Genomic DNA, 27,514 nt, shown 5'->3' on the forward strand with positions numbered 1-27,514 from the left:
CTGAACATTTCTGCAACTTTGGTTTTAACTCTTCAGAAATGGCATTGTACACAACTTGCCTTACGATGGTGACATCTGCCCCGGTGCCTACGACAAATGACAATTTGACGTTCTCCAATTGCCCTTCAACTATAACAGCTCGGCTACTTCTTCCCCTTTTCGCTGACTTCACGGAGGGTCTGTTGTCCCCTACTGCCGACCTTCGACCCCTAAACTCGACAGGTTGGAGTTTTCCTGTGGTGATGTTTGCATGGCATCTTCAGGACAATCTCTAGCCCTATGACCTTGCTTGTTGCATTTAAAACATCGTCCTCTGAACTCCACTCCACTTTGTCTGTTACTTCCTGTATATCTCTGGCCCCTGTTATTATTCTTGAGCTCGCCTTTAAGTTCGTTAAAGCCACTCTTAATAGCTTCGATGAGGGCGCTTGTCATCTCACTTTGAGTCTGCTGAGTCTGCTCTCTGGTTTTTGTCTTAACAAATTCACCGGAAGTCACAGTTTCGCCGGAAGCCACAGCTCGAACAAGCTTTCTTGCAGCACCTTTCTTCTGACAGCTTCCTGTAGAGTCGCAGGTCTAGATTGGTAAACCCGCCATCTGGTATCTGGGTCTTGCAAGCAGTCAACAAAATAATCTTTTGCCAATGCATCATGCATGGAGCTGGGAGCATCAGGATAGGCCTTAACTACTTGTCTACGCAGATCTTGTGCCAATTCTGGTAAACTCTCTGTCATTTTACGGCTTCTATTCCGGAGTAGGGCTTTGTGCAATTCGCATTGATTTTCTGGAGCGAACCTCTGCTTTAATGCTACTGTTAGAGCATGGTAATTTCTCCTATACTCTTCGGGGAGATCTGCCAATAGTGCTTGAGCTGGCCCTCTGAGATTTGCTGCCAGGTTTAATGCCATCGAAAGCGGGCTCCAGCCATGGAGTTCTGAGACTATCCTCGAATTGAACGAGAAACTCTTTCCATGGGGTTGATCCGTCATATGTCGGAGTGTTAGCTGTTACACGTGTTCCGGATGATTGAGGGTACCTGAAATGATTGTTGGTTCTGGGCACATATCCATGACTTTCTCTTTGGTATGGAGTGTAGCATGAGGACTGATTCATATCCCTTTGGTCGAAGTCTGTATTTAGGAAAGGATTGGTCTCGTGTCTTTCTTCCTTCTGAAATGGATTCCTTGATGGCTGTGAGCTCACAGGTGACGTACATTCGTCCATTAGCAGCCAATGTTCACTTGAACGTGCCTCTGACATAGTAGGTGTATGCAGAGTATTTCGGAAATAATTTGACAAGTCCGAAAGTGTTCTTTCTTCAGATATCAGAATTCCTCTCTATCAGTGGTTCAAGCTCTGGTATTGCCAGACTGCCTTGTAGATCAGTCAGAAAGTTCCACTTGTTCTCTGCACTATGTTCTTCAGCATGGGAAACCAAACTCTTTCCGTAAAAGTTACCAGTCTTCTTTGTTTGTAGAACCAGAGTCTTTTCTGTAAAAATCATCAGAGTCCTTCGTTGTAGAGCCAACCTTTTCTGTGAGAAAACATCAGAGTCCCTTGATGGTGAGCCAATCTTTTCTGTTAGAACCAGAGTCTTTTCTGTGAGAAAACATCAGAGTCCCTTGATGGCGAGCCAATCTTTTCTGTTAGAACCAGTCTTTTCTGTGAAGATCGTCAGAGTGCCTTGTCCTCTTTTCTGTCGGAGAGCCAGTCTTTTCTGTCGGAGAAACCAATCTTTTTCTGTCGTGGAGCCAGTCTTTTCTGTTGGAGAGCCAGTCTTTTCTGTTCTGTACCTCAGATCCTGTGGTCTGGTTTAGTATTCTTCTCCAGGAGTTCAGAATCCCACCGCTGCCACCAGTTGTTGCGTTCCGAGGGGCCCTTAGCACGGCCAAGAATACTGCCAGAAGATCTGTATGGAGAAGACGATTCTAGCCTGTGTATCAGTTAACCGCAGAGCAGCAACTAGAGACCAGGCCAGGCTACAAACACACAACAAAAATGACTCTGCGCACAAGACTTTAGAGTGTGTGAGTGCCAGTTCTTCAGAAAAGAACAATTTTACAGGCATTTATTTGACCGTCTCACTCTGGTCCATATACCACGCAATATAACAGTACAACATGGGAAGTACAATCCCTTTAACTATTTAATTAACAACGATAACATTATGCCCCCAAACATGTGCAGACATGTCGTAGACATTTAACTTAATGATAAAGTTGGTTTACTAAATCAGTAACTCTCTTAATTAGACAACAAAACACAGCAATTAGCATTTAACCCCCTAAAATTACATCCTAATAGATTATGAATATTCATGACATGGCTGGCTATGAAGCTAAGTGCAGTTTACTACAGATGAGTATAAAGGCCATTCACGTTACAATACACACATAGCCATCATGATTGTAAAGGTTACGATATTCATCAAAACCAACAATAGGGATCATCTGCTCACCAAGGGCTACCAACATAGCATCTTTACAGTTCAAGCAAGTTGTACTTCTTGAGATATTAAGTTTACAAAGTTTTCAAACCTAAAATGACCTTTGACCTCCATGAAAAAGGATGGAGAACATTTTATCACTAAGCGCTATCTGCATACTAAGTATAAACATCAAGCAATTTCACTTCTTGAGATATCAGGTCTACAAGGTTATCAGACTTTGACCTCTCTTGACCTCAAATGACATTTTACATCCATGAAAAACAATAGAGGTCATCTGCTTACCAAGGGCTGCCCACATACCAAGTTCAAGCAACTTCTGCATCTAGGGATATCGTGTTTACAAGGTTGTTAGCCTTTGATCTCTGGTGACCTTTGACCTCCATGAAAAAGGTTATAGAACATCTAGTAACTAATGGCTACCCACATACTAAGTGTGAAGTTCACGCAACTTTGAATTCTTGAGACATTGTGTTTACAAGGTTTTCATACCTTGACCTCAAATGACCTGTGACCTCCATTACAGACAGTATGAAACAACTACTTACCAACAAACCAAATTTCAATTTCAGGCAATGTATGGTTCTTGAGATATCGTGTTTACTAGCCAAGGAGTCACATACACAAACCCACACAAACCCACACCCAGGTGTATTTACATTCAGACAGAGAACCCCACTGTTCAAATCCATGTACCCTAACCTTAACAATACCCCATTACAATATAATTCTTTCGAGGACATGGTGATATTTTAGAAATCACAACCGAGGACCTGGAACTCTTTTGTTCAAGTCCTCAGTCAGAATACAAACAAGTGCACCCACGCAGAGACAGTCAGACACACACACACACCATCAACATCGCATAGGTTCCTTCTGCCTTCGGCAAGGAATCAACCAAATTTACAGTATTCAAGTTGACAACATTCTTTACACTTGTTTTCAGGCAGGCTGAACTGATAAGCTTTTGACCACCTACTTGAGGGTGTGACTATTGCAAAATTACAACCTGGCTCAGAGAAACCACATGATTACAATAACTGAGTGCATAGAACTGTGACCTAACCTTCACATACCACCAGGAATGGTGGAACTACTGTTCTATAATAGGAATGTAGGCCTATCACATTGAAGGAAAGCATTCAATTTTATCTATTAGTTGAATTAATTTTATGTTTTGATGTAACATGCTTCAATGTACTACATATTTTGCCTTTGCACATGACAAATTCCTTTGTTTAGTTGTGCTAGTTAATGTAAACTGTCACTTTAAACAATTAGAACAATACAGTTTAAGTTCAGCTGAGTAGCAAACTTCCACATTAAAAGAGCATATTCCACCATGAAATGAATAGTCTCTGAAAGTTCTCTTCTAGAGATAAAGGAATTAAAGACTTTTACCTGTACATGTTCTGACTGGCCTCTCTGAACCACATATGAACTTCAACCTATATATTAATACAGTGACAGCAACTGCACAGTACGTCGTATGAACTAAACATCATAAAAGCATAAAATTCTTGAGACAAATAGCCCTTAGTTATATGCTCATCATTTTACCTCTACTGTTGGACATAATAACCATTCCCTTATTTCTGAAAATACATGTTGTGTTTGCAAATGGTAACTTAAAATTCACTTTACACTAATAGATCAAGTAAAAGGGTAGTCTTGTTCAAAGTGACTAAATTTCTCATGACCCAAGTCAGGTAACTTGGTCATCAGTTATCTATAATCATATGCTACAGTATGTGAAGTCTAACCTCTTTCTGCTGCTGAAGTAATTCTTCCTTCTCATCCTTAAATGTCTTCAGTTTGTTTTCAGTTGTATTCAATCTGTCTCTGAATTGTTGTCTTTCTTCCTCTGTTGTCTTAAGTCTTCCAGTCAGCTGTTGTCTCTCTTCCTCTGTTACCTTCAATGTATCTCTCAATTTTTGTCTTTCCTCCTCTGTTGCCTTTAGTCTTCCAGTGAGCTGTTGTTTTTCATATTCTGAGTCAGTTAGTTTGTGAGAGAGTTCCTGCCTTTTGTCTTCAGATTCCTTTAGTTGTTTCTTTAGTACTTTCTGGGGAAACTTTGAATCTGAAACAAACATAAAAGATGCGAACATGGTTAAACATTGTCTTCCACCCAAGAGATTTAGAGATGTAAATGAATACAGTCCAATGTATCTTAATAATTTAGACGGTAAAATATTTCAGGAAAATATTGTGACAAACTTGCACCGAATTAAGTGAGCTTACATTTTGTTCCAACTATTGCATGTTATTTGAAGTGACCATGCAATCTTTCATTTCCTTGGTGTTGATGTTGGCACTGCTTCTGAGGAATTGAATTTAATCAAGCCCTTTCAATGATCCTCAAATATATATCAAGGATAATAAATTACAAAATTTCAAAAGCAAAGGAAATTACAAACTTTCACCAATCTTGTCTGAACATATCCCAAAACAAACTTTTGAGTTTACTCCATAAGTTACAATTACAATACAGACTTAAATACAAGGACTTGACTATAATACAAGACCTTGACATTGAATGAAACATTTAGTCACAGTGGAAGCATAATGATAAACTTCTGAACATTCAAATTGGATTCTCTTTCTTGCTTGAGGTACTTTACAAGCCATTGCTGTTATTCAATTTCTTGCCACCTCATTTATCACATTATTTGTATCAAAGAGTATTGACGGAGGTTCCTTATTTTATCAACTATGGGTTAATAAGGTATATGTTAGTACTGTGGTATTGTGCAGTTTTGCATATTTCACAATTGGCCTGCCTCACTAAGTTCCCATAGAGCACCATGTAGAGACAGAGCTCCTCTCAGAGATGTCCTATAAACAGGTTGTGACTCATCATGACAGGTTCCCTCCTGGTACAAAGCTGTACCCCTTTAATAGAGCATGGTATCTTTGAGCCAGGTAAAGTAATGCAGAGTTGACTGCATGTCCTTGATTGGTTTCTTCTCAGACGATGCATATGTATCTCTACTTTTTATAATTGTTTCTAAGAAAATCAGTATTAGTGAGCAAGTGAGTAGGTTGGGGAACAGGTGCTTCCATTCCCTTTGTTTTATCACTTCATAATTTCATAAGTCATGTTTCTCAGTGAGAAAAGTACATGAAGTTGAGTTTAAAGTATTGCTTTAATTTACATCCTTGTGAGAGAAGTCGAATAACTGGTGAGTTTATTGACTCTGTATTTCATTAGCTTAACAGTACTTTGGCCACCTAACAGAAGTCAGTATAGGCCCTAAAGGAGGTATGCTAGAAGTTTTCAAAAAAATACTTTTCTACTCTCCAAATCGTTCTCAGGCATTTTTAAGGAACACACAAGATGAGTGAATGTCCAAGTGAGGAAAATTTCCTCTAAGGTTGTAATAAAAACAGTTTTTAAAAGCATTTTGACCAAAGGTGACCATATATGAATATTTGGCATATTTTGGGCTAATACAGCATACCTTTAATTAAATTGTCATTATTTATAGGACTTCAAAGTTTCCCCTACTGCAATGAGGGCTGACATGTGCTGTACTGCATTGTACTGTGTACTATGTAGGATAAAGCTGTGGTACAGTGCCTTAAGGTGATATATTTACTTATAAGATGTCTCGTTCAGAGTGCCTTCAGTTTTTATTTTTCTCCTTTAATTTTTAACATTAATTAGTACTTTGAGAGTTTAGTTCTGGGGCATACGAGTATATACAGTATTGGAGGTTCATGGTTGAGATAACCATAATAACTGCATGGTGGCTTTATCAATTATGCTACTTCTTAATTCTATAGAAAGGTTAGAGTCAGTACTTGTCAATTATGTTTACATATGTGGTTATGCATTCAAAATATGGTGTTCAGTGTGATGGAGATCTCAAAGTGTTTAACGAAGTGTGTACCTTTAAGATTAGGTAAATAGTATTGTAGACACAGTGTTGTTCTCTATTCATAATTTCTGGATATGGATCTATGCTGAGTTAGATATATGTTGGCATTTGTTTCTGGGCATTGCAGTGGAAAGCTTACAATGTGAATCTTTGTTGTTGTTAATCAATACAATAGTGTTGGTCCAAGCCAGCATTAAAGCAGCATAGTGGAGCAACGTGTTCCATCCAGTTAGGACAATTTTTCTGTACTGTAGTGTCGTGTCCCGCTTCACATCACTCGTATTGTGAGTACAAGTAATATGAATATCATGTTTCAATCAGATCAAGGTTAAGAACTGTTTGAACCAGTGCTTTGAAGCATGATATTGGAGTACAGTTTAGGGAGGTATTAGCATTAGGAAATTGTCCCAACTGGCTGAATGTTCTGTTACACTTCCGTGCTAGGTGGAACAGTGCATATGAGCTTTGTGTTAGGAATTTATATGAAATAAGCTGTTACTTCTATTCTTTAGTTACTTCTTTAATTGAATTTGATTGTTATATTGTAAATATTTTGTCAGGTTCAACACAGCTTGTTACCAATCAATCGCTCAGAGTGCCTCCAGTCATCAAATTTTTCATTTAATTGTTAACATTAATTAGTTCATTGAGAGAAGAGTTTAGTTCTGGGGTTTATGAGTGTAAATTGGAGAGATATGGTTGTGATACTTGAGACAATTATAACTGTATGACTGACTCATGGTGTGGATTTATCAGTTAGGCTTCTTCCTGGTTCTATAGAAAGGTTAAAGAGTCAGTAATGTCAATTAATTTCATATTTGGCTAGATGCATTCAAAATGAGGTGTTCAGTGAGAGGTAGATCTCCACAGTGTTAAAGGAAGTGTGTACCTTTATGGTTAGGTTAAAGTGGCCATGACACGAAAATTTCAAAGTCCTATATTTTTGGGATCCATCAAAGAATGTTCTCTAAAACATGTATCAACCAATCTGCCAGTTTAAAACTTGATTTTTCAAGTCGAAAATTGAGAATGAATTTACCCTTTTCGGCGTTTGAAACTTTGTTTACTCGAAAATTTTCCGATTCGCATGACGTCATGTGACGTCACGTTTTGAACACATATTTGTTGTCGCTGCTACGGTACCATTCACGTACACAGTAGACAAGTACACATACCACTAGTAGTTACTAAACAAAACACCGATCACAAGTGCGATATCAAATCAAAATTTCCTGTGAAATGGCGGATCCAGAGCCAAATGCGGCAACCGAAGTTCAAAGTGATAATGGTTCTTCACTAGGCAGTGAAATTGGGCTATAATTAGAGTGCCCTTTCTCATATTCGAAGCAGAGAGTGAAGGCGATGATCATTCCAATATTGAACCGAACGCTGAAGGTGGAGCGGAGGTGTTAGAACCGTATCAGTTCGAGCCTGTTAAACGAGCCGAAATTGAAGCTCCACAACATATCAAAAAAGAAATCCGTTCGAAACCATTGCAAGGAACATACAACGTGGTAAGAATTTATTAACGAAGCATTTAAAAACAAAATCCAGTCCATTTTGTGCATGTGTTGTTGGAATTCGCGGAACACCCTAAACCGTATTGTGCGTTGTGTTACGGTAACTTACAACCCATATGTAGAGTGTGTAGTACTAGTAGGGTTGGTTGCATACTGAAAGTTTGGCTCGGGGATGTAAGTTGCATTATGCAGCCATGCTAGGTAGGCATATGTGTTATTTCATACTCATTATTACTTGGCTAGTACTTTGGCCTGGAGTTTTGCAAATCAATTTTCTGAAACAAAAGAATGTTTCATGATACATGGAAGGTGTAAAATCACAACAAATGTAACCATAACTGTACATTGTATGCCTGCTTGTTATTGTGGACATCATGGCCAACATTAATACATTTTGAACTTTCATAATTTTTTTCCCAGGCAGTACAGATACATAGCCTACGGTCAACAGGTTCAATGATACTTGGGGTTCCTAGCAAGACACGTCAGGGTTGTGCTACCATCATGTGCAGTCCAAAGGATCAGAAGTGATTTTCCAGCCAATGGTCATTACACTGGATTCAAGTTGCCAGGAGAAAACTCATTGTATAGGAAGCCTTTCTAAACTACGATTGTGTTGGATTATCAATCCGTCAGGGTTCCCTCAGTGTTGATATATTGAAATTCAAGACTTTTAATTCAGGATGAAAAGGTTATTTTCCAGACCCAACATCAACAATAAAAGAAAAGGCATGTTTTGAAGCATTTGGACACAAGTATTGGCGTGACCGTGATGTCATATAATATGTGCATAAGGGAACGGGCATTGACCTTTTTAGGGGCATTTACCTCGTTTGATTCGTACCTTTAATCTGGAAGCCAAAATATCCATATCACCAATGATATTTGACAGAAAAGTCATAATAAAGACCAATGGAGGCAGCAGAACTCTTGAATGTTTAGACTGTTTCTTCAGCAGCAGTTGGTTTGTTTTGTAGTCTTTCTTCAAAAACTCAGCAGTACACCCTGTTAATGGTCTTCGATTGTTTTAATGCGTGTGATGCTGTGTTTCACATTGCCCATCAGTGTTGTACGTGTCGTCGTGCGTGGGTAACATTTTTGCATGTGAGTTGCGTCGTGCAGTGTTTCTTGGTTTAAATAACCCTGTATTGTATTTGCTTCTGGATTATTCTAATTAATTTGTCACAACAACGATTGATAGCGATGGACATGCAACTGCTTTGTAGGCTTAAAGCAAAAAAATTCATGTAAGTTGTTTTCTTTTAACCTCCTTTGATGTCACAAATTACATTAGTGTAATTTAAGAATGATAATGTTTATGGAAAGTACAGTTTTACTTTTATGTCATATAATACAATGATTGTTGTTAATGTTAGTTCAGATTGTCCAGAATGACTGTCTAGAACTGATATTGAATAAATTTTGTTCAATGATTTAACACTTGAACTATGTGAATTTTTGGCTCTGTGACTTTAAAATAAATCGCTTTGAGATTTAATTAAACAACCTTTGGAATAAAATCTTTTTACCTACCTAGTATTTTGACCCATCCCCATTACCCCCACTCCCTCCACAACATAAAAAATGGTTTTCCTGGAATAGGAATAAGAAATTATTGCTATAACTAACTGATCCAGCATATTCCAGAAATAAATTGGGGCACTGAGATTTGTTCACAAGAAGATGTAACCCATCGCTTCTGAAGCTAACCTCATAGCTTATTAGTATACAATAGAGCAATGAAGGGGGTGTTAATTTAGATGATACAGTAAAATCTCTTCGTCTATTGCGACTTCAGTGTAGTAACTCTAATACTATAGTACTACTAGTGCTCGGCGCGCTACCTCCTAAGGATCGCCACTTGCCCCATTGGAGGTTTCCTGTTCCCCGATCTGGTCTTCACAGTAGTTTTTTGTGGATTACTTGACAGAAGAATGACTCTTTTATGTCGAACCGTTAAAGTCCATTTGTTTTATTTCATAACAAAAAGGAGGGATCGTAGTATGCTTCCGTGAAGTGTTCGCTTCATTCGGAGCTGCATACTGGCTAGGCCCAGTGAAATTGGCGCTGGTGTTGTGCACTAACTTGGTAATAATCGCCGTGTTTTTTTTCGTCCTTCAGCCATGGATGAAGGCTAATTGCATGAGAAATGATATTTATGCAGCCCCAACAACACAACGGACCGGCATTTCTCTCGGATAGTTTACAACAGTTGTAAAACAAACTTGAAATTTCTAACGATATAGCGTAATACAGTGGTTGTTCTCTCAGTGTAAATGTGCGTGTACTGTATATGGAACGGTATGATCCTCGCGCATCCGATACATGCCTGAGCTTTGCACGTGTGTTCCTAACATGACGTCATCATTGTCTTGTTGTGAAATCGCATTCTCAGATATCTATTTTCGGATGCGAATATTAAAACGTTAATTACTAATTAGTCCTTGAGGTTTTCAAGGTGTTGAGGATAGTTTTGAACATAGATTTTCTCATAGATTCAGAGGAAGTTACTCTCGATGAGTTGGATTTTTCGTGTCATGGCCTCTTTAAAAATATTGTAGACCTTACATTGTTGTACTCTAATCATAATTTCTGTATATATCTATGTTGAGTTAGATATATGTTGGTATTTGTTTCTGGGCAGTGCAGTGGAAAGTTTACAATGTGGATCTTTGTTGTTCTTAATCAATACAATAGTGTTAGTGCATTCCAGCATTAAAGCAGCATAGTGAAACAAAATGTTCTGTAACACTTTTGTCAGTTTTGTGCTAGGATTAGCAGTGAATATGAGCTTTGTGCCAGGAATTTATATGAAATAAGCTGTTACTCCTACTCTTTAATTACTTCTTAAATTGTATTTTGTTTGTTCTTTTTATTTCTTGATTGTTGCTGTAAAATATTTGTGTCAGGATTTCGACACAGCTTCTTACTTTTGACAAAGCTGCAGGTTGGTGTCTGGTTGTGTTGTGGTGTTAATAGCTAGTACAACTGTTGGTTACTATCATAACTTCTTTACAGTATATTCCTGATGGTTCAGAGGGTTTGTAGACGTAGAGTCTCATCATAATACACCTACATTAAACTAGTTTACCTGGTTGTGGTCTGGTGAGTTGAGAGTAGTCATGTCACGGCATATTCTGATGTATTTGTATTTTTGAAGTCATTTAACTATTAACTCGTTAAACTTGTAATTAAAGGGGTTGCTCTCTGGTTCTCATCATTAAAGCATTACCTTTAAGCAGTATGCAGTACAGATACAAATTAGTGTACAGAGAATATCATGTGAACTCATGCAAGTGAAATGAAGGGATAACTGGCTTGTATTCAAAGATATTTCTGGTGATGAATTTTATGATTAAAGTTAAGGCAGAGTTATTAATTAATTTGGTATTCATGTTTGTATTCATCATAACTTGACATTCATATTAAAGGTGTATGATCAAGTTGGGTATAGGTTCTTGTACTCTTCACTTGTGACTGTTAGGATGTGATTGAATCAATGGTGATCTGCTGCAGTATTAGTTGTTATTTTATCATGTTTCCAATTAGTCAATTGGGTATATCTTAATTGCTGTGAACAGTCAAATGATTTCATTAGAAAGTCAAGTGTTTCAATGATGGGGTTCTCAAGCAATATTGTGTTTTGGGGTTATATTTCACCTGAAGATTGTTTGCTAAATTTCTTAACTATTTAATTAGAGAGTGTTGGTGGAAAAAATTTAGCCCGGTTATATTGCAAGGAAGCATACTGTAGTATATTGTTTTATTCATGTTTCATTATAGCTTGTCAAATGCTGCTACATTACTGCTCCATTACTGCTCCATTACTGCTCCTTGTATCATTTTGTATGCTGCATGTTCACCTGGTTCGTGTGTAAATTGTCAGTTTGTGAAATAGATTGTAGCTAAACAACTTGAATGGTTTTCCATTGTCATTTGCATTGCCTCCCCAAGATCCCCCCTACAGGCCCCCAAATAGTGCTTTACAACGATACAATATTACCTCAAACCATTTTATTCTTTGTGTGGGCAATGCATTTGAATGTTATGCAATTCACAACATAATACAGTATATATTCAACTTGTTAAGCTTTCTGATTTGAACTTACCTTGAGCTTGTTGGTAGACAGTCAATAATGCCACCAATTTACTCAGTCCTTTGTCAGAGCATGCTGTCATTAAATGGCTGATGTCATCAACAGAAACCTTCCCTGCCTCTCTGAGATGGTGGACAAGAGAAGAAAAGGGTGCATCACTCTCAATAATATCATTTGATTCCTTGGCTGGAACATTCAGGTAGTCAAGTAGCTTCTGACAGTCATCTTTCTCAATCGATGACTCTGAGTGGATCAGGCAGTTATCAAAGGTAAAGATGTCACTCTATAACAAAAAGACAACAAAAACAAAATCATATAAATATACTGGTGACTATAAAACAAAATAGATGTACAAGTTTGACGCATTGAGACAGCAACACATTCCAAGGGAGGGATATCTTTAAATATGATGAAGGTGTGGATTATGTGACTGTGTTTTACCTGCGTTTCTGTAACAACAATCTTTTATATTTATTTCAGAATAAATTAAAAGTATTAAAAGCTAACAATTAGTTGGATTGATTTTTAAGACTGTACAGGTACTCTATACATGATGTTGTATCAGGCAGATTGTTGTAGATTTATTCATGGCGCCACCAACTTAAATTAGAGTTTATGGGCTAAACATAATTCTCCAAATTTAGCCAATAAACACTACATTGTGACCCGTGTTTGTGTGGGAACTAGTTGGAGTGTCTTCTATTCTGGGCAATGTAGGTGGTCAATAACATTAAAACAACATTAATAACCCTCTCCATAATCCCCTTCTTACCTCTCACGTTTTCCTTAATTCTTAACTGTGTAGTTTTACATGAGTTTACTATGTCAATCATTGATGCAGTGTTGTACTTTACACAATATTTTGCTTACAGAAGATTCATTTATTTAATCCTACAATACAATCTTGCAATAGAGATTTACTGCATGAGTACACAACTAACTTAGAAGCACTATAGGACGGAATATATGGTTAAATGCTTGTAAGTTACACAGCTAAACTACATGTGCTGCAGCTCATTGCCTGAATAATCAAAGTCCATTTGCACTGTCAAGACTTTTTAAGAATTGTGTATTTACACTAAATTGTATGTGCGCAGTGAGAAGAGTGCACTATGAGGTATACACAGCTTCATGACAAAGAATGCATATAAAACATTTCATTATTGAAACTGTGAGCACTTATCAACTTATGATAATGCTATTTTAACAAACTTTACTAGGTTACTTAATCCCGTCAGACATAATTAACTAGTATATGTGTGGACTGATAACATACATGTACACATAGGCCTTTAACAGCTAGGAAGACCATTGTTCTTACACTGGTTGACATGTGGTAATACTTTCTCATGCATGGGTAGCATTGATCATGTGAAATCAATGTGCATAGCAATTACATCCATAACACAGTGTGCGTGGTGACAGCTAATGAATGGGGATCTTCACTACAGTTAATTAATGCACTGCATAATTAACCAATTGAGCAGGATCTTGTGTATCATCACATATACAATGTGATGTCTATAATAGTTACTGTCCAATATTGACACTGCAGTATATTTCTTATGAGTGAAGTACAGCTAGATTATACCAACCTACTTAGCATTGTCAGTTAATCCAAATCTGTTACTTTTAAGGACTAGTGACTACATTACACTGTGCATTCTTAATAGAAATCATAGGCCACTAGTGAAGTGAACCACTTGAAGAGAACTGTCAAAAATGTTGTCAACTGACTCGATGCAATCCCTATTATAGTATAGTCTGTAATTAGCTACAACTTTCTTCAAAAATGATTTCAATGGCTTTGTGAATTTTTCAATCTTAACACTGTTGTCTATGTGAAAATAAGTCAAGGCTAAGGTCACGTTTTCCCTTGTTTTTCTGCATTTTTTACAGTTAATGTGCGTGCACCTAAATAAAGCACCCTACATCCCAAAATAGAGGGAAGCTTGTGTCATAATATTTTATCAAGACTTTAAATACTGTCATCAAATCAAGATATCATCACTGCAGTATTTGCTATACATGTGCACTAGTGTCAAACTAATCAACATGGCAGCAGTATGGCCTATTTGTAAGATAAAAATATTGCCCTTAATCTTTCTTGAATTTTACCTCATTTCAAGGTAAAATGCACCTGTTTTGTTCTTAACAATAGTTTGCATTGATTTTTGTCACATTTGTATATTTTAGAAGACTTTGACAGTCAAATATAATGATAAAGGAACTACACTACATGGTCTGAGCTGTATGTCATGCAACATTCATTTTCCATAACTTTTCATAGAATTTTCTAGTTTTAGATTTTCTTTATAGCAATAATTTCCCCATAATATAGCACTTACTGTATTGCATTATTGAGAATGTCTTGCATTCACTAATACCATATTTGTAACAATTATCAGCTTGAAAGCTCAGAAAATAAGACAAAATATATTCCAAATTTTGTCTGTTGCTCTAATATTGCATCTAGTGCAACTACAGTAGTATCCAATGGCCTAAATGTTTCATACAATTTTGCACTTACTTTTCCACCATTTTGATCTCCCTCTTAACAAACAAGTAATAGTTGTGCTCTTCATAAAATTCTGCATTCACTATTACCAAATTTGTCAAAATTAGCAGCTTGTAAGCTCAGAAAATAATACAAAATATTTTCCAAAGTTTGTATGTTGCTCTATTATTGCAACGGGCAACAAGCATCCAATGGCCTAAATTTAAAAAAAAAATTGCACTTACTTTTCCACCATTTTGATCTTCATCTTAACAAACAAAGTGGCAGTTGTTTTCTTAATAAAATTCTGCATTAACTAGTAACCTTTTTATTTAAATTAGCAGGTTGTATAGTCAGAAAATACGGGGAAAAAAATTCCCAAATTTTGTATGTTGCTCAGATATTATTGCAACGGGCAATAAGCATCCAATGGCCTAAATTTAAAAAAAAATGAACTTACTTTTCCACCATTTTGATCTCCATCTTAACAAACAAGTAATAGTTGTGTTCTTAAAAAAATTCTGCATTCACTAGTAACAATTTTGTTTATTTTTGAAGCAATTAAGACTGAAAAAAAAGAAAACCAATTTTACTTTTACATTGAAAGTACAAAACACTTCCATGACAGTCTTACCAAAAACAGCAAATCCCAAGGAAAAATGTGCCTTTATTTTTCATTAAATTTTGCAAAGTAGATCTCAAAACATAAACAAGTGTCTTCTCATCACTTGTTCGCATAGAATGAAACCAATTTGTTGAGCTTCAATCAAAGGATTGCTTTAATAAAAGTGATAAATATTCCTAACTTTTACCATCGGCCTATATTTCCTTTATTAGTACTTACTGTGTGATATTCATAGACTTCTCCAGTCGTCTCGGTAACCAAAAACAATCTGTTTTTGTTATTATTGATCCTGATGCTCTTGGAATCATCAGGACCTTTAAAAGAAGCCAAGATATGACCCCCAGAGATGGAAGAATGACCCCCAGATAGAGAGTAAACAACAACTTGTCTACCCTCACCCTCACACCATAATATAAATATTAATCCTTTCTCTTCACTGACTGTTATACTCAGTGCATCGCTGTACTGTGTGTTTGTATATTTCTGTTCTATTTCTCCCTCACTATTACACATTAAAGCTCTCCCACCATACAGGTATGAAGTACAGATAAACAGTTTGTTATTACTAACTGCTATATCACGAGGCCCATGTTCCAACAAGTCTCTAATTATTCCCCTAAATCTTTTTAAGGTGATTTTCTTCTTGATTCTCAATTCTTTTGAATCTAAGACAATCACCTCTTTGGATATTAAACCGACATAGACTAACCCATCTCTGGTTGTCATACACGAGGCTTCACCGTTAAACTTCCCTTGATTTACCAGACCGCCATTACTGCTATCGTACAATGCTATCGTATTCTTACAACACGTTAAAAACAGACGATCATCCAGTAAACAAACAGACCGCCATGATGAACCAAACTCGGTAAATTCCTGAGAAAAATAGGGCTCTGATGTCAATAGTAACGTTTTTTTCTGAGAATCAGGATCAACGTTAAACATAAACAGATCGATAAAAATGTTATTTTCCTTGATGCTAGAGCTACGTCCAGCGACTGCCAAACGGCCTGTATCTAGCACGTCCATGCACGACACATTGTAATCATCTTGTACTGAGAATCTTGGTATCGTTGTATGTACTCTGTGTGTGGAAGGCAAAAAGTGAAAAGTTAGGTCAGGGTTGTAAGCTTGTATCCGTGGTAACGAAGAATTTAGAGTGATTTTTGGTCGAAGGAATGTAGATGAAAAGAGCTCTCCGACTGCGAAGTGGCAATAGCCTAGTATATAGGCCTTACGAAAGGTACCGAATCTTTAAAATGCTATTGATTAATGCAATGGAATTTAAATATAAAGTCGCGAATCACATGTCAAATGTCCAGAGCAAATGAATCGACATAGTAATTCTCGAGATATAAGAAATTAGACGTTCAAGGCCTAATATAATTAGGATACTGACCTATAGATCCAATGACTTTGTAGTTTCACATTCAGAAGAACCCTCTTGCGTGAAGAAATTACAAGGCCACATGAATGTATTAAAGTACCCGGTTAAAGTCGAAATAAATTGAGAATGTGGGGAAAAAATTAAAATCAATTACGTGTGTATGAATATGAAAATATTCCTTACCCAAAATTTCTCACATATCACAACACCGACTATAGGTCTTGTTGATAGGCAGTTTCAGTTTATCTGATGAAATTGCATAGGCTATATTTATAAATAGTTGACTTGAGCAGGATTTATTTATCTTCAATATTCATCGTTGTGATATGTTTGTACTGATGTAATTTTCTGACTCAACTTGTCCTGTGTTGACCACATGCAGTACATTCTCATTCATTTGCATTTAGCGCCAAAAAGAAGAGAGCTGAGACGCCCAGAAGTTGTAAGTGGTGGAGCTATTCATAAAAGCTAACTTTGTCAAAAAGCCCACTAATAATGAATAATGGCGCTGTTCAACAAACCCAACTTGGTCTTAAGTTTTCAAGAGGTAACTTCAGACATATTTTTAGTCTTGAGTGCCTTGACACATTATAGTCCAAGAAAAACAAACGACAACTTAACTGCTAGTTAAAATGTTTCTATAGCTACACAGGTTTCCAAGATAATTAAATTCAAAACATGCTAAACTCTGAAATGCTCACTTAAGGATCCAGAGATCGATGACGTCGGCTCCTTTAGTGCAATCCTATATGTTAATGATAATCCATTGTTTTAAAAATCTAATAACGCCACCAAAACAGCTTCTATTATCTCCATAACAGCAAAATTCACCTATTGGATGATTTGAACGTGAAAAGTTGAAATGCATCTTAAATAGCATTTGAGGCCATAAAAGTCTTCACGATGAGATTTGTGTTGTATATGAGAAACTGGCCTAATGGTCTTTGTGTAAGACTAAATAAGGTCAAGTCATTTTATAAAATAAAAACAGCGTGTTTCAATTATGATGATGATGATGATGATGATGATGATGATGATGATGATGATGATGATGATGATGATGATGATGATGATGATGATGATGATGATGATGATGATGATGATGATGATGTTGATGATGTTGATGATGATGATGATGTTGATGATGATGACGACGACGACGGCGACGGCGACGGCGACGGCGACGGCGACGGCGACGGCGATGGCGATGGCGATGGCGATGGCGATGGCGATGGCGATGGCGATGGCGATGGCGATGGCGATGGCGATGGTGATGGTGATGGTGATGATGATGGTGATGGTGATGATGGTGGAGATTTTAGCTAGAAATATTATTTGTGACAACACAGTCAAGGGGATAAACATATTTAACCGGGAGATTAAAGTACTGCAGTATGCCGACGACACCACTTTATTCTTAGACGGTACCCGCAACAGCACTGTTAAGGTGCTGAATACCTTAGAGAATTTTCGAATAGCATCAGGTCTCAAAATTAATCTCAGCAAATCCTTGTTTCTTCCCCTGGGTCCTTTCATTTCAAATAACCCTGCTCATGTCAATGAATTCAATATTTTGATTAATAACGCTCCTATTAGGTATCTCGGTGTCAACTTCACTCACAATGGTAACGATCTCTTTCGCTTAAACTATGAGCAGAAGCTATCTAGGCTGAAACACCAGCTTAGAGTTTGGAATGGGCGTGATCTCACACAATAGTGAAGTCTTTTGCAATCAGCCAACTCGTCTTCCCCTTTCAGGTTCTGTCTAGACCCCCAAAAGACTTTATTAATTAAATCCAAAGCATTATTTTTGACCTCATTTAGAACGGGAATCCTGACAAAGTTAAGAGACTTACTATGTATAACCCAATTGCAAAGGGAGGTTCAAAAATAATGCATGTTCACAGATTTTTGGAAGCTCTTAAAACCTCATGGGTCAAGCGTTATTGTAATAATACCAACACTGGGTATTGGAAGCTCTTTTTTTCATTCCTCTCTTTCGCCGTTCGGTAAAGAGTTGCTTTTCAAATGTAATTTTCATGTCGAGGATATTTCCTGTATCAAAAATATCTTCATCAAGCAAAATTTCAAGGCTTGGAGTAAAGTTACCTTTAAGAATCCTTCGGATCATTTTGGAGATCAAATCCTTTGGAATAATCATTTTATTAGAATTGATAATACCATTGTTTATGAAAAAAAAAGTTCACGTTGCCGGTTTAATGTTTGTTAAGGATATATTTTTGCCAGAAGGAATCCATTGTCCATTAATGCTTTTCTAACCAAATTTAAGATATTAAGGTATCCTTTTACTTGTTTTCAGTGGCGGAGATTTCTTGTCAGAAGTGGGGGGTTGCAGGCCATTGATGAAATAAAAAGTCATAACTGCTGGCTCACTATCTAAGTGAAGAGCCACCATAAGTTGACGCGAAGTGCACAAGAATTTTTTGGCAAATATTGCCTCCCAGATTGCAGTAAATTGCACTGCCCAGGCCTTGAAAAAGCTGCATTTAACCAGGGGCGTATGCAGGATTTTCTAACCCGGGGCGCGTATTACTATCTAAGCGGAGCGCCACCATTAGTTGGCGCGCAGCGTACAAGCAAATTTCTGGTTTTGGTATCCCCAGATCACCGGAAATGGCACTTCTCGGGCTTGAAACTGACCAACCATATGTACACTTTTGCCTGAGAACCAAGTTTTTTCCAAATACTTTTTTTTCTCATCTATAACCTTTTTGAAGATTGTCACCAGTCACACATCATGTTCGACTTCATCACATATCCTGTGGATCATTGCTTTTGTAGGTGATTCCTCATCGCGGCCCACAATATCCGTCAGCCCCACTGATCAGAATTTGAAAATTCACAATTCTCGTGAATAAATTCACTTCAAAACATGCCCATAATGTTGCACAAAATATCATCTATGGACAACCGATATAGAAAAACCTCCTTCAAACCCTAACAGACGGGTCAAAATTGCACGAGTATGATGAAGTATGATGAAGAATGTTGGTTAGGGAATTTTCGAAAATTCAGACGGCTACTAAAAAATTTCGTTGAAGGAAATAAAAATATACCAGATATTTCCGAAACCGAACACTACACACATCGACAGTTTTGAGCATGGGCGCAGATCAGTCTTGGATAATGGTGGGGACGCCTGTCTGTTCTATGACACTATCTAAGCGGAGCGTAACCATGGGTTCGCGAGTAGCGTACGATTTTTTGGGGGGCAAATATACCTCCCAGATCGCCGGAAATAACACTTCCCAGACCTAATGATGCTCCTAAACCTCCTTAAGTTTTAGATCTCATGGCTTAGAAATTTAGTTTGGAGAAATACATGGGCGACTGCAGAAAGAAAATCAGGGGACAAATAATCCAAGTAGACTTTTGTATATACGATGGGTCTGCAGGGGGTCCTCTCCCAGAAAACAAATATAGACTGCCGCAAATGCGATTTCCGTCCTATATTTAACAACTGTGGATAAAATACAATAAAATGAGAACTGCTGCATGTCATTTGCACAATGCTGGATCAAACTGCGCCAAAGTTCAATACAGGGGAACTTGAAATGCAGCTATTGATCAAGACAAATTGGTGGGGACACGGTATATTATGTCCCCACTACTGAAAAAGTTGGTGGGGACGCGTCCCGCTGTCCTCACCAGGGTTTGGAGGCTGTTTATCGTGGAACGCCATTTTCATGCTCACTGATATGATGTGATATCTGCTGTTTGCTTTACAAATTCGAATAATTTTGTCACTGTTCCTCTTTCTCTTCCCGTTTTCTTGCCGTATTTTCTACTCCATCCTTTTCTCTTTCTTCTTTTTCTTTTCCTTCCTTCACCTCGTTGAAGTTGGCAAGTGTACACAGTTCCAAAGCTATTCAACAGCAACAAAAGGTTATTTTGTGTATGTCTGTTGTGGGGTGAAGTTAGTGCTATGAGCTACAAGTTCCAATGCGCAAGGTGGGGGAAAGGGGCTAGAAATAATGTGTGGGTCAATTCTAACTCGGTTTTCCTTCGTTAATTGTTGATGTAGCCTACCAGGTACAGTAATAGGTTGAAATGACTTTAACAATTTCGAATTTAATAACTTGATTTATTATGCCATTTGGAGCACATAACATTAATTAGGGGAGGGAGGTGATTGTGTGGGCCAACCCCCTCTTCAAAAAGTGGGGGGGGGTTAAAACCCCAAACCCCCCTGTTTCTCCGCCACTGCTTGTTTTCATGAGATCATTTCTGCAATTCCTAGAAGATGGAAAGATTCCGTCAGTTTAGAAAACGGTGTCGAGGAACAGAAAGATCACTTTGTCAATCTTATGTCTAGCATTTCTAAATTGTTTCAAGTAGTCTATCCTTGCCTTGTAGACTGTTTTTCACTCCCGCCAAAAAGCCTGCTCTAAATGGATCGTTTGACTTTGACTTCTCTCAAGACGATTGGTTAGTGATATTTAAGGTGCCTTCCCGTACGCTTTCTGAAGCAAAAATACAATATTTCTTATTCAGATTCTTACACCGCATCTTAGGAACCAATCGGTTTTTAAATTTAATGAAAATAGCGGCCTACTCTGTACATTCTGCAATATTGAAGAGGAAACTATTTAACATTTATTCTGGTCCTTTCATGTGACGTCTAATTTCCTTTAACAGGCGCGTATCCAGAAAAAGAGGAGAGAAAAAAATAGAGAAGAAAAAGGGAAAGAGAGGAGGAAAAGAGGAGGAAGGAAGGGAAAAGGAAAAGAAGAAGGAGAGAAAAGGGAGAAAAGTAGGGAGTAGAAGAAAAACGCCTAGACACCGAGAAGAGAAGGAGGAACAGTCATAATTACAGCGCTGATCCCGATTATATACACAGGGTAGCCAGTTACGGATCGAGGATTTCGGAAGGGGCGTGCGCCTCAGCTTACCCCTTACACCGACAACTCCATTTTTGACGTTTCCATTTTTTCTCTCTCACTAATATATATATATATATATATAGTTGGTTTCATAGCATATTTTTACAATGGTTTAAGGCGTCCATACACACACACGCGTCATGATATACTATATATATATATATATATATATATATATATATATATATATATATATATATATATATATATATATATATATATATATATATATATATATATATATATATATATATATATATATATATATATATATAGTATATCATGACGCGTGTGTGTGTATGGACGCCTTAAACCATTGTAAAAATATGCTATGAAACCAACTGTGGCTGGTCTTGAACTCGACCGAGTCGTCGGGGAACACGACCTCGGTATTAGCCCAGGATCTATATGCGAACTGCACTAGACAAATGTCGTTCGGTGCAACACTGTCATGCAGAGTTAAAATGTTATACAATGCGAACTGAATGCTAATTGTTACCCCACCCCTAGTTCCGTAACTCATACGATGAATCTAAAAATAAATTCCGCATGCGATTTGAGAATTGAGCTCATTTCCTGTGAATATCATGTAGTGGATCCAAGGCGTATCGTGCCTGCGGGGAGGGGGGGGGGGTTGGACGCATCCATCCCTGCTTGAGATTGTTCCCATCTGCATGAAAACGAGCGCCTCACAACCAAGGGTTGAAATAAGGATCTGTGGACCAGGAGCCACTTTCTAAAAAAGTGGCTCCTCGTTCGCTGCAATTTCAGTAGGACCAGGAGCTATTTTCTCGATACCAGAAGCTAAAAAGGAGAAACAAAATTCAAGTGTTTTAAAATGGGAAAACAAAAAATCAAGTTTATTGTAACACTGAAGCTCCTTGTGAACCCTGTACTCTATGCTATGCATGTGATAAATGATGTAAACCACCATGTCTCGACTCTGAAACAAGCAACATAAATCAGGCGTGTAACACATTACAGAACAGTGAGAGGGCTGTACTCCCGGCTGTACTGCAGCGTTGGTCGAGCGCTTGAAGTTGAAGGGGCGGGGCGCTTAGATGTCGAAGCGAAGCAACGATGAATCCCAGTTTTCTCCGCCATTTTGCGATTGTATCAAGCTAGTGACTTTCCACATTGCCTACTTACAACTCACAGCATGGTTATCGCAAATCGCTAGAGTCGAGTCGAATCAGCGTTAATCATAGTGTCAATGAGAAAACCCCATTGACTTATACTGTGTGCGGTAATAATCGCGACGTAAGATGAGCGACTTGGCTCGCTGTGCAAAATACATACATACATGCAGGCCGGCATGTACGTACGTATAAGTAAGTACAGGTGTTGTGCTTTATAAACCATGTGCACCAGTGCTTTTGTGCATGCACTCGATCGATCAGTGATTTATCAAATCGCTAGCAGTTACTATATAGCACTAGCATGCAATGTAGTTTCAGGCTTCTGTGCAGCAAATGATAAGGCTGATATTTACAGGAGTATGCGGGAGCTTATTTGCCGACAAAGTAGCGCCCGTGCGTATTGTATTTTCATGTCCAGGGCGCTATTTTAGTGCTTGCGGGCGCGAATAGCGCCTGGGCGCCCGCTTATTTCAACCCTTGCTCACAACCCTACGCCCACTCCTCTAATCGCTTCCCGATGAGTTACAAAACCAGACCCATCGTATATAAAAGTCTACCTGGTTTATTTTTTTCCCTGATTTTTTTTCTGCAGACGCCCATGCATCTCCCCAAACTAAATGTCTAAGCCACGAGATCTAAAGCTTAAGGAGGTATGGGAGCATCATTTGGGTCTGGTAAATGTTGTTTCCGGCAATCTGGGATGAATGTTTGCCAAAAATTTCTTGTACGCTACGCACGAACCCATGGTCGCGCTCTGCTTAGATAGTATCAGAGAAAAGACACGCGTCCCCACCACTATCCAAGACTGATCTGTGCTCATGCACCAATATGTTAACTGTGTCTGATTTTCGAAATTTCCCTGACAAACATTCCTAAACATGGAGGGTTTTCTGTATTGGCAGTCCATAGATGAAATTTTGTGCAACATTATGGTATGTTTTGAAGTAAGTCGATTTCACGAAAAGTGTGAATTTTCAAATTCTGAACGAATAATGGGCTTAAAACCTTGAAAGGTGGGGCTGACGGGTATTGTGGGCCGCGACGTAGAATCACCTAAACAATCAAGATCCACAGGAGATGCGATAAGGTCGAAATTGATGTGTGACTGGTGACAATCTTCAGAAAGGTTACGGATGGAGTAAAAAAAAATATTGGGAAAATACTTGGTTACTCAAGCAATAGTGAACATCTAGTTGGTCATTTTCAAGCTCGAGATGTGCCATTTCCGGTGATCTGGGGGGTGTCAAAACCAGAAATTTTCTTGTACGCTGCGCGCCAACCCATGGTGGCGCTCCGCTTAGATAGTAATTCGCGCCCCCCGGGTTAGGAAATCCTGGATTCGCCCCTGTATAAGATCGCGAACAGAAATTTTTTGGGTAGACAGTTTATCTGCTCAAAAAAGATCTTTTCTTTGGTAAACTGGTAACAGATTACGACTTTTGGAATTTTGTTATCCTGCACATCAAATACTATATCTTCAATTGTAAACAAAACAATGTTAAAGCCTGACTGCTACAACTTCTTCTATAAAATGAAATTCATTCTTAACGTTGAGAAGCACATTGCCTCGAAGCGAAACTCTACTAGCTCTGCTCATAGAAAAACATGGCATTAAGGACTTATTTTTCTCATTCAACCAATGAACTTTGCGACTCTTGACTTAACCTTTGCTTATCAGCTATTTTACTATTACATTTATGTAGTAGCATGGACAATCTCTGATGTTTTCGCTGTGTTTTCCTCCCTGTGCTTTGTTTTACTTGTGTGTGGGTGTTTATGTTCGTACTAACGTGTTTGTATGCAGGTGTGTCTCTGTAGCATCAGCGCAACCTCTGCCACAACTTCATCGATTTCAAGAAGGCCTTCGACAGAGTCTGGCATGATGGCCTTTGGCATGTCCTCAGAGAATTCAACATAGAGGAAGGACTTGTTCAAGTCATACATTCACTGTACAGTCACTCTAGTGCAGTTCTGAACAACCAGCTAGGAGAGTTCTTCCAGACAACTGTGGGTGTTCGACAGGGTTGTCTACTTTCTCCAGTTCTTTTCAACTTATTCCTCGAAAGAATCATGCAGGAAACTCTCCAAAACCACCCAACCTCTATCTCCATTGGTGGACGGCCAATCTGCAATCTTCGGTTTGCTGATGATATAGACCTGATGGGAGGCAACATTAACGAGCTCCAAGACCTCACCAACAAACTTGCTACAACAGCCGGAAAATTTGGCATGGAAATCAGCACAGAGAAATTGAAGATCTTAGTGAACAGTAGGAACAACATCAATGCTCATATCACTATGAACAACGAGGCTTTAGAAGAAGTATCTAGCTACAAATACCTGGGAGTGACTCTGAACAAGGATGGCACCTCTACAAAAGAGATCCGGATTCGGATTGCCTCGGCTACAGCAGCAATGACCAGGCTGAATGTGATCTGGAAGAGTAAAATCAACTTCTCCACCAAATTCAGGCTCTACAAGTCACTTGTCGTTGCCATCTTACTCTTCGGTTGCGAGACATGGACACCTCTGGCTGAAAGCGAGAGGCGAATCCAGGCTTTCGAGACCAAATGCCTGAGAAAAGTGCTCCGCATCTTATACACCGACCGTAATACCAACGACTATGTTCAAGAAACGGTCGGAGACCTGGTGGGCCCATATGAACCACTCCTGGCCTCGTCACAAGGCATGACAGGCTCTCCAAGGTAATACTCCAGGGCACTGTGGAGGGCGGTCGCAGACATGCACGTCAGAGGAGAAACTGGTCCGACAACGTGAAGGACTGGCTTGGACATGCCAGACCTGCTCACCACTGCTGCTAACAGATCTGCATGGAGGACGATGTCAACTTCAACCGTCATGTCTCCCCGACGACTTCACAGTCACGGTACTGAGTGAGTGAGTGTGTCTCTGTATTTGTACGTTTGTACGTTTGTATGTGTGTGGGTATTTGTATAAGTATGTATATGTTTTTTTTGCGCGCGCGTGTGTAAGCGTGATTTTTGTATTCACTGAAGGTTAGTTTTCTGGCTATGTTTACATACTTTTCGGTGAGAGGAGAAGAAGAAATAATCAATCCAGAATCAATATTTGTGTTATGTTTATATTTCCTTTGTATCATTCAGATGAAATACCTATGTTGTTATCAGAACTCTAAATATAATCGATGTACCATATACATGTTTAATAATCGTGAATAAACGAGATGTAAAAAAAAATATAAAAATAATAATAAAAATAATAATAATAATAATAATAATAATAATAATAATAATATCATTAATAATAATAATAGTAATAATATTAATACTTACGTCGTGTTTGTGTTGCCCATTTTGATATGTACTTTAATATTTCTTAATTAATTCTACGAGATTTATATAAATATAGTGGAAGTCCCGATCTGCGGATAAAATTAGAAAAATTCTTAAGAAACAAATACTGCTTTCTAAGAATTTGTTTCATGGAGGTATATCACTATACATACAGAGATCATCGGAACGGAAAAAAAGACCTACATTGTATATATGCTGTGGCTTTTTTAATATTTACAGAGGAATCTTGAATATAATATGATGGATGAAATGATGTGTTTGGTCATCTGGAAAGGTTCCCTGTGCTGGTTATTTAATATAACCCAGATTATCATTCACACTGTCTACTATCAATCAGGAATTTAACGCTACGGTTCTGCTTAACTTATGCTGGATTTCGGAAAAAGGCAACGATATCGTGAGTAAATAATTGAAATTTCGTATAAATAATAAATTTATATGTAGATTTTCTTTAAAGAAATTTATATTTATATTCAAAATGTCCCGTACAGGCATGTTGTACAATTTAGCTTTTGCTTCCATACACTGGAGTGCTGTTAAAAGAAATTCATAAATGTTCTATTTTACTTACAATGACAGACGTCTGTGTAAAATAGGTGCAGGTGAGGTACAGCTGATAACCATCGAAAGGTTTTCAATATAAACGTTTTCTTCATATAATTCGAGACGGTTCTTTTTTATGCTGAGTTGCTGGCAGGTCAACGAAGCGTGAAGTGATAACACAAATTTCAAACAGAGGACCCTTTGAGATAATTTAAAGAACAACGAAATGCTATGACTTTGATCAGAGGATGAAACGAATTCTCAACTGAATATTATATAGTATACGCTGAAGTGTGGAGCATGAAAGAGGTAGTGGAGGGTTGACTGTCTAGCAAATGAATAATATCATTAATTACGCCCACTAACCCTTGACCTCTTAGATATCAAACATATCGCGTGACTTTGAAATCAGTAGTGAACTTAAAGCATGCAGTTTGTCGATGATTGTTTTTTCTGAACCTATTTGAAGCTTATCTTGAACGTTATGACTTACTTTAATAAATACATCGAGTACGTTTATTCTCGAAAAAGGAGGGAGTGTTGAGAAGGGGGAATGGGAGGGCGTAAAATCTATAGAGGTGATCTGCCTGTTAAGTCTACGAATCATCGAGATAATAACATAACATGAGATACCATTGATTAAGTAAGTCACTATTATTTATCTCTTAAACCAGTCCAACTGCCTGTTAAAGGCGAATAACACTATAGTCTTATCTAATATCGGTATATCGGAAAATTTCTCATCAATTTCCCCTTATTATTAAAATAGAATTTAAGAAATTTTAGAAATTAAAACCTGGCAAAATAAGGAGACGACGTGTTTAACATCAGAGTAGATTCGATATTTTTGATAAGTGGGGAGGGAGTGAGGTTGGGGAATTAAGACGGGAGTTAACACTGTGGATGAACATTTGTTCAACAATCGGTTTATTGTGTGTGGGTGCACATGCAGGCGAAATATGCTGAGCTACCTGCATGAGCTTCGTTCTTCTATGAAACAGCCTTAAATTCCATTGGAACACAATTTCGGCCTCTAAATAAAATTAACATCATAAGCCCTGTTCAGAGTATACCGGGTTTTAAGATAAACCTTGAATAAATGTATTCTACTGCTTTAATACTTAATTCCCAAAGTTCCTA

At 38.0% G+C, this 27,514-nt stretch overlaps 1 protein-coding gene and 1 long non-coding RNA gene across 3 annotated transcripts in view; one reads left to right on the plus strand and one right to left on the minus strand.

Annotated features, from left to right (window-relative positions):
- The window catches only part of LOC139981249 (uncharacterized), a 110,753-nt gene that overhangs the window by 24,740 nt on the left and 58,499 nt on the right, over positions 1-27,514 (minus strand). The window contains exons 1-4 of one of the 2 annotated variants that reach the window (XM_071993478.1): positions 25,811-25,845; positions 15,286-16,150; positions 11,957-12,227; positions 4,210-4,526 (exon numbers count right to left, since the gene is read on the minus strand). The exons of the other annotated variant lie outside the window; for it this stretch is intronic. Coding sequence (XP_071849579.1) covers positions 4,210-4,526; positions 11,957-12,227; positions 15,286-16,150; positions 25,811-25,830 — 1,473 coding nt within the window. The 5' untranslated portion in view covers positions 25,831-25,845. Of the gene's footprint in view, positions 1-4,209; positions 4,527-11,956; positions 12,228-15,285; positions 16,151-25,810; positions 25,846-27,514 lie in introns of those variants that run through there. 2 annotated transcript variants of the gene reach the window in all.
- On the plus strand, positions 7,235-9,285 carry LOC139981283 (uncharacterized). Its single transcript, XR_011797821.1, has 2 exons — positions 7,235-7,841; positions 8,268-9,285. It is a non-coding gene; the product is annotated as an uncharacterized lncRNA (long non-coding RNA).

This window comes from Apostichopus japonicus, chromosome 15 (assembly GCF_037975245.1).
Source record: "Apostichopus japonicus isolate 1M-3 chromosome 15, ASM3797524v1, whole genome shotgun sequence".
Taxonomy (NCBI): domain Eukaryota; kingdom Metazoa; phylum Echinodermata; class Holothuroidea; order Aspidochirotida; family Stichopodidae; genus Apostichopus; species Apostichopus japonicus.